General features: G+C 38.3%; 1 protein-coding gene across 1 annotated transcript; it reads right to left on the bottom strand.

The window, feature by feature from the left end:
* Positions 1-1,220: 1,220 nt before the first annotated feature.
* Positions 1,221-6,682, bottom strand: LOC127358357 (chromosomal protein D1-like). The gene is made up of 2 exons (XM_051391373.1): positions 6,518-6,682; positions 1,221-5,189 (listed from the first exon to the last, which is right to left on the bottom strand). Exon 2 carries the CDS (start codon positions 5,143-5,145, stop codon positions 3,604-3,606), a length of 1,542 nt encoding a protein of 513 aa, XP_051247333.1. The 5' UTR covers positions 5,146-5,189; positions 6,518-6,682; the 3' UTR covers positions 1,221-3,603.
* Positions 6,683-8,362: the final 1,680 nt, after the last annotated feature.

An 8,362-nucleotide genomic window follows, 5' to 3' on the forward strand; every position in this document is an offset into this window, starting at 1 on the left:
GAGATACTAACTCATTGGCGGAAATTGGTTTCCGTACAAAACCGTCTGTATTTGACGCCCTGGGAATGAGGCTCTTTCTCAGCTGTGATTGGTTGATTTCGTTCAGGCCCGGTGGATACTTGTAAATACCATTATCATTAATAATAATCGTTATTATTCCTCCAGGAGGAGCCAGAGGAACCTGATTTCTTCACAGATTATCTGTCTCGTGTACTGTTGTCAGGATATAGTGAAAGTTTCAGAAAATATGACAAAAAATTATTTCTATAAAAATTACCTACTGCAGCTTTAATAATTTGTGCTCACGAATGAGTAATTCATGAGCACCTCATTTAAGTCATTTTAGTCTGCATCTACACCACTGGCTACCACGAAATCCAACACATTAATCATTCATGCTAATTTGTGAATTCATAAATTGTGTAAACTAATTTTTCTTTCTTTGACTCTGTATTTTTTTCTCGGCAGTCTTTTGTTTTTTTCCTTTTGAGTCTGTAGTTATGGATTGTTTGTCTTTATAATTAACTAATATAAATTAGATACTTGCCCAATTTAAATAATTAAAACATTTTCATTTACAAATACTTTTTATGGAAAATCTGTTTACATGCCACCACCTTGTCATCTTGTTTGTTAATGTTGAACTAATACAGTGAAAAACTGTGCTTTTGTATTAGAAAGACAACAAATTGTAATGATTTTATTATTTATTATTCTGAACAAAACATTTACTTCTATTGCCCATTATTTACAGACACATGTTTACACCAAGTTTTTGACCTTTTTCTTTGTCTGTTTAACTAACAAGCAAGAACTTACACAGAGTACGAAGAGACTACACGGCCTAAAGGCATACACTATATACTGTATATATATATACTAAAATAATATATAACATGAGCTAAATATTAAAATAAAACTCTCCTTGGTCTTAAAACGTTTTTACAATTGTTATAAAACTACAAACCCTGACTTGTACTGGTTTTACTGTCTGGAGTAATTCATCTGTCACAACACACACAGCCTTTGTTGGGAGCCTGACTCAGGTCGACATCAGTGGAGTCATCAAAGGGGTGAGGGTGGAGCTGCCACCCACAAACACTAAGCCAATAATAACCTGGCAGTGTATCTGCTTATTAACTTATATAAACTGTCTGGAGGTGAAATAACGTGAGAAAAGATAAAACATCACACACACACACACACACATACAAGCTGTGCAAAATAAAACGACAAGATCAACATTTTATTTCAAGAGCATAATCTCACAAATTATTGACTTCTTGTTCAAAACACACAAAATCCAAATATGTCCACTTAAAATGATTTGACTTCACGAAGCCAGATCGAATTTTCAACGTGATTTTTAAAACCGTAAAACCTCCCGTTTCCATCCCCGTCTCACATTCTTTTTATACATAATGATAATTGACACACAAGCACAATTTGGCATTCAGAAACTTCAATTGTTGGACCCTGACCATAAAGGGTGCTAATGTCAGGAATAATGATGTACAATTCATGTCACACAATTATTATTTTTATTTTTTTTACACTAGGTGCTTAAAAACAAGTAAATGTCTGTGAAATCAATCAAATCACTTTTTAATCTCATGAAAGTCCCAAGTTATATAAAAAAAAAAAGGCTTCACAGCTACACACAAACATTTAGAGAGAAGAGTGAAGTAACTACGACTCGATAACAGCGGAAACAGAAAAAAGATGAATGGTAGAAATGGAGGAGGCGGGCAGGAAGGCGTTTGATTCAGAGCTTTCTGCCACTGTTGAGGAATGTCAGTAACAAAAGTTGAGAAGAAGTTGATCTAAATAACGTTAACTAATGGTACATTCAAAGCTTTGGCAATTAAGGCAAACCAAATATGTAGACACGATCGACTGTGAAATGGTATTGAGAAAATTACGCCAAATATTTAATCTCAAATTCTCCTCAGATACTCAATAGAGTGAAGACTGACGTCTGAGCTCCAGAAGCAAAGAAAACCTCACGTCGACATTTTGGATGATTACTTAAAGCTCCAGCCTGGGAACAGAGCATTAAAAGCATTTTTCATGGTTTTAATATTGTTTATTCAGTGTTTGTTTTAGGCTTTGTTCTCTTAAGCCTGCAATACACGTTTTGGCCACTTGGCGAGCAGTGGTACATTTACACATCCTCATCTTTTAAGTTGCTATGCCAAAATTGTTAGCAAGCAGTTGCTTCTTCACACATCTAGCAGATTGTGGCCACCTGGTAAACGTAAGACCAGAATTCACTTTTTTAGCTCAGTTTTTGGTCTCTACCAAAACTCCTAAAGGGGAAAAACCTTTTTTAGCTGCTAATTGCTCCACTATGTTTCCCCCGGCTATTCACTAACTGTATCCGTCTGCTGTTTGGTGCTGAGCAGATAGCCTACAGTGGGTTTCTACAGCTTTTTCTCTGAAAACAGCAACCGGCTGTGGCAAAAAAAAGTGATGCTATGAGAGTGAGAGGGAACAGAAACAGTGAAGTTGAGGGAGCGGCAGCTGAAACTCGACATCGCTCTGTAAAGCCGAGGGGAGCTGCAGATTCTGGTCACAATCATCTGCAGGTTAATCACTGCGAGTGATCCATTTCACATTGTTTTCACATTGTCTGTTGATACATTGTTATAAAAATGGCGATTATATCTGCTTAAACAATAAAAAAAACAAACATTTTACAAGTTCTAAACTTGTGTCAAGTTTTAAGTTCTCTCTCATTATTTGCCGAACAAAAGGTAAAAAATAATCATCTTTTTAAATTTTTTTAATAACAAATTCCCCTCCTCTTCCTTTTCCTCCGAAACATCCAGTTATTATCGATAACTCATTTTAAACTCAAAAAGGCATACACATAAATCACCTCACCCATCATTATAAAACCCACACTTGACTTGTTAGCTGGCGGCTCTCGGCTGGCAGAGCAGTATCATAACAGGAAGGTGTGTGTTTGGCAAAAAAAAAAAAAAAAAACATTGTTTACATTTTCAAAGAATGTGACCGAGCCCCCGTATCATCATCATCTGTATGCATTATGCCAGTTTGTCGTAGAGGATGGAAAGAAACATTTCATTTCTTCGGAAGGACAGATGAGAGGTACAGAAGTTAGTGGCTAGCCTGGGCGTGACGTCGTCGTGACTTCGGCTCTCTCTCTCTCTCTCTCTCTCTCTCTCTAACATTTGTCATCCCCCAGTAAATGTTTTACAGTTACAGTTAAACTGACAAACACTACATCTGAAAGCTAAATGAAAACTGGACCAATCAGTCTATAATAATAAACTCTAAATGCCAGTTCTAGTAAAAGATTATTAGTACTACTGTTTACTCAGATGAAAGAAATAAAAAAGGTATTTGAAACAAAACAAAACAAAACAAAAAAAAACAAAAAGAAAAGAAACTGAGCACAATAAAACATGAACAAGTTAGTCAGGAAAACAGAAGAGCTGCTGAATATCTAGCCTACCCCAACTGACAAAATGTTAAAAACGTGTTTTCATTGACAAGGATTGTATTCAATGTTTTAAACAGCAGCTACTACAGCAACTTTTTTTTTTTTTTTTTTTTTGGTCAGACCGGGATCGTTCATCAAGCCTGGTTGCTAACTTCAAAGCTTGCATCCTGATCGAGAATTTCTTCAGTATCGCCTCCGAGCTCGACGGGTATCGTGTCTGTTTCGTGCTCCGTCTCCTGTTCTACGGACTCTCCTTCATGTTCTGCCCCAACAGCGGTTGCATCGTGGTTGGGGAGCGCGCTGCTGTTGCGCTGCGTTTCACTTCTGGCTTTGTTTTTGTTGACCGAACCTTTAGGGCGACCCCTTTTCCGCGGGACGTCCTCTTCGCTCCTCGGAATACTTGGCGGACGGCCCCTTTTCCTCGGGGATCCGTCACTAGGGTTGCGCGGCGAGGATGGAGTGGTGGGTAAGCTCTTGCGTAAGTGGGCGCCTTTCTTGGACGCCGACTTGGGAGGTCGGCCGCGGCTCCGGCGAGGGGCCGGCGGAGCTCCTTCTGGAGGATCGACGCGTGGGTATTTCCTCGGCCTTCCCAGCGGTTTCCACACTTTAGGCTTTTTTAGCTCCTCGGGTGACGGCAGAGGGTATTTCCTCGGCCGTCCCCTTTTTGCTGGTTGTTTTCTCGGTCGACCACGCCTCCCTCTTGTGGGCGTGGCATGTACTCTCCGAGGCCGGCCTACTTTACCGTGCACCTTATACATTGGGGGTTTCTTGTTTAAAGAGCCTTTAGGTCGACCTCTACCCCTCTTAACTGGCTGGGAACCGTCTGAGCCCAGTTCTTGTTTATCTCCGCTCACCCGCTCGATGTTTTTTCTCGGCCTTCCCCTCCCTCTCCGAGGCTTTGAAATGCCATTCGACTCAGACGTTTTATTCACCTCCACCTTCCGGAGCCGACCTCTCCCCCTTTTAAGCGAGTTTAGGCTCTCATCAGCTTCTTCTTCCTCCTCCTCCTCCTCTTCTTCTTCTTCCTCCTCCTCCTCCTCGTCGTCCTCCTCCTCCTCACTGCTTAGCTCTCTCTCCAGCCGGCGTCTCTTATTGAGAGAGCCTTTCGGTCGACCTCTTTTCCTCGGTGTCACAGAACTGCCTTCGTTCTCTTCAACACTTCCTAAACTTTCCGACTTGCGCTTCGTGGATCCTTTTGGGCGACCCCTCCTCGGTTTTGGCGTATCAGAGCCACCGTTTGGTAAGTCTTCATCATCAGTCTTCTCAAGAGAGACTTTTTCAAGAGACTTTTTTGGCCTGCCCCTTTTCCTAGGAGAACGGTCTGTCGTAAGACTGTCACTGGCCTGTTTCTTGGACCCTTTGGGCCTCCCCCGACCCCTAGGGGTTTGCACAGAATTATCAGCATCGTCGTCTCCCGATCCTTGCTGCTCTGTGTGTTTTGTGAGTCTTGGACGCCCTCTTCCCCTCTGGGGCTGTGTGGACCCGCCGTTAGAAATGCCCGAAACCAGCTCCATTAGGTTGACGTCCGTAACACAAACCTTCAACTTCTTTGAGCCTTGTGGCCTCCCCCTTCCTCTTTTTACCGGACTGCTGTTGGATATGTCTGCACTGGACTCTCCCTCATTGCTGCCAGCATCGCCTTGTTCCGTCTCAGACGTCCTTATTTCTTCTTCCATACTTTTGCCGTCAGCTTGGACCGCTTGGAGTTTACACCTGTAAACTGAACGTTGAAATTGTTATTGTAATTAAATTAACAATGCATATTAAACTATTTAAAACTGATTATATAACTGGGTGTAACTGTGATGGAGCAGGACTTAAGTTGCACAATTCTGGATTTGATTTTCCATGTGAAGCAGAACGAATCACAAACCACGGACTGAACGCCGTTCAGTGTTACAATGAGAAATTATTTTCTTATTCTAACTAGAGCTGCAAAGTTTAGTCAATTAATTGTTAAAAATATGATTATCAGCAACTATTTTGACATTCAATTAACCATTTTGATGACGTCACCCTGTGCTCAAGGATAATATTGTGGGGATTGTTCAGTTTTCTGATATTCTAAAGATTAATTGAATAATCAAGAAATTATTCTGCATTATTATTAATAATCCAAATAACTGTTAGTTGCATAGGCTGATATGATTTTGTGTTCAATTTTAAATCAAGTTATTTAAATATGTAGAAATATATTTTTTGTGTCATATTAATCATGAATTTCTTTATTTTTTTATATTAATTTGCTTATTGACCTTTGACACCTGATTTAACAGGTAATATTGACAATATTAACAACTTTATTAAGTTACACTGATCTTAAACACATATCATGTAATTATGGTTAATACTCTTTATATATTTATATTTATTCCCTCTTATTGATATAAATCCGTTATTCCCTTATATTGACACAATTATTATTTATAACCTAAAGCAATAATTAAAATATCCAAATGCTTTATTGATCCACTTATAAAAGCTTTAAAAAATAATATTATTTTATTGATTTAAAAAAAAAAAAAAAGCAGAAGGAACAAATACAACAAACATAAACAATAATATTCTGCAGAGCACGAGAGAATACACACGTGCATATTTTTAGAAATAATTATAAGAGAAACTTACTAAATGTTTACGTGTTTTTATAAATATTTAAAAGGATGTGGTCTTTGCACGGCCGTGTCTATTATCTGGACTTACAGCGTTGCAACGGCGGGAAGGAGCACCGATAGTTGAACGCTTAGCTTCAACATGTGCGCTGTTAATACCGCTGCAAGGAAATCCCAATAAATTCAGCTCCTTTGGCTCCTTATTTCAACATTGGACACATGCAATTTATTTTAAAAAATCGTAAAAACCTCATGCATTCCCCACTGAGACTGAAGGATGATACATTTGCTCAGATTCAGGCCTTAAACAATCCCCGTGCCTATGGACCAGATTGTTTTCCAGGTGATAGTCAGTTTCAAAATCGATGGCGATGGAAAGAGTAGTTCGCGGCGTGAAGCGGATAAAACAGTGCAATCCACAGAGTGCGTGTCTCACCTTAAAGAAATCCTCTGTGCGATTTTACTTTAATTTTCCATAAATTCTTGATTCACCAGACAGCCCGTAGACTGAAAGTGCGCGTTTATTGTTGTTGTGATGGCTGTTTAAATTTTTGCGTTTGCTTCCGGGTGTCCGTGACGTTTAGCAGGCTGTGAAGGAAACTGTGGCGCAGAGTTTTAGTTCCGCCTCAGCAACCCTCTCAGGCGGTTTACTGGGATTTCTCACATACATACATACATACATACACATATATATATATATATATATATATATATATATACACACACACACACTGTAAACCACATGCAGTATGTATACTCACAGTCACTGTGGCGCTTCTTTAGTCTTTCCACACTGATCTCAGCAGATACTTTACACACCACCCATACAATTTCCTCACACTATTTTGGTTTGTTGCACTTTATAGTTGGGTGTGAATGCTGTGTACAATAGACAATAAAATACCTGTTTTGATTCAGAATGTGGAGACAATTTGTGCTGGTCAAATGGCATAGAAAATAAGTAGTAAATAACACAACTAGAGTGAGTACTGTAGTCTACAATACAACTCTTTGCAGAGGCATGAAGGGTCTAAGCCATTATTTTATGTAATCATTTTCTTGTGTAACTTCAACAGTGTGCTGCAGTGATGTTTTATGACCATAAAGACAAAAGAAAAAACAAAACAGACATTGAATCTCACAGGAATGTATTCAAATCACACATTAAAACGATTTATGTTTATTTTCCAAAGAAGTTGTCTCCCTTTTTATCCAAAAATGTACACTTACTTACACTTCCAGGAGACAGACTGAATAATAAATACAATGTAAACAATTAAATTAGATAATATCAAACCTGTAAGTGTTTTTGTTCACATTAAGATGTGTATAAAGCTGCTTTATCTTTAACATTTAAAACCTATTATTAAGAGCAAAGATGTCATATAAATTACAATATTTACCTCTATAATGTACAGTACTGTACATTTAACAGGGTACTTGATAAACTCGTGAGGTTTTTTTTAATGTATCTATTCATTATTATTTAATTCCTATTAAAAGTACAGTGTGGCCACCTCAACCGAGCAGTGGGACTGTAGCTCAGCACTGCCCCCTACAGACTAATGTACGGCTCAATGATTATTAGACAGTAGTGATATTATGAACAATGCACAGAGGCACAAATATAATATTTAATATCTACAGTGATGGAGGAAAGTTACAAAACTCTAAAAATACACTGATTCTTTGTTAAACTGATAAACACCCTACAATTACACTTGATGACATAAATAATAGTATAAAGAGAAAATCTGTGAAGACATATTTAATGGTTTTATTGCTCAATATGATGATTTATATAATATATACTTTTCACTTCTTGTTGGAAGATTAAGTTTGGTTGTGTTCAAGGAGGGAAATCTTCTTTATGGCAGAGTATATTTGAAGAGCTTGGTACAGGATAAACAAATGTAAATGTTATTTGTGGTGTATTTTGGTCCATGTGGGATCAGCATGTGTAAGTGGATGACACAATAAACAACAATATACTCACATAATTATCAGACTAGGCAGCCTTCAATACATTCAGGAGATTTGCTGCTACAGCCTCACTTGGTGTGGTATGACAATATCTTATAGTGGCTAATATTTCCAATCTTTATTATGAACTTTATATTTATTACTGTGTACTGACGTTACTGAGTTCACTGACTCTATGATTGGTCTCTTCTTGCTGTACTGTTACACTTTATCCTGTAATCGCCACTAGAGGCCACAGTCCAGCAAAAGTTGCATAGCTGAGCTTTAACTTATAGTCTAACATTTGTATGAGTTGTTT

This window comes from Dicentrarchus labrax, unplaced genomic scaffold (genome assembly GCF_905237075.1).
Source record: "Dicentrarchus labrax unplaced genomic scaffold, dlabrax2021, whole genome shotgun sequence".
NCBI lineage: Eukaryota > Metazoa > Chordata > Actinopteri > Moronidae > Dicentrarchus > Dicentrarchus labrax.

What these genes read in the sequence shown, in the direction of transcription:
- LOC127358357 (XM_051391373.1), bottom strand. Translation starts at nt 5,145, where the DNA reads ATGGAAGAAGAAATAAGGACGTCTGAGACGGAACAAGGCGATGCTGGC.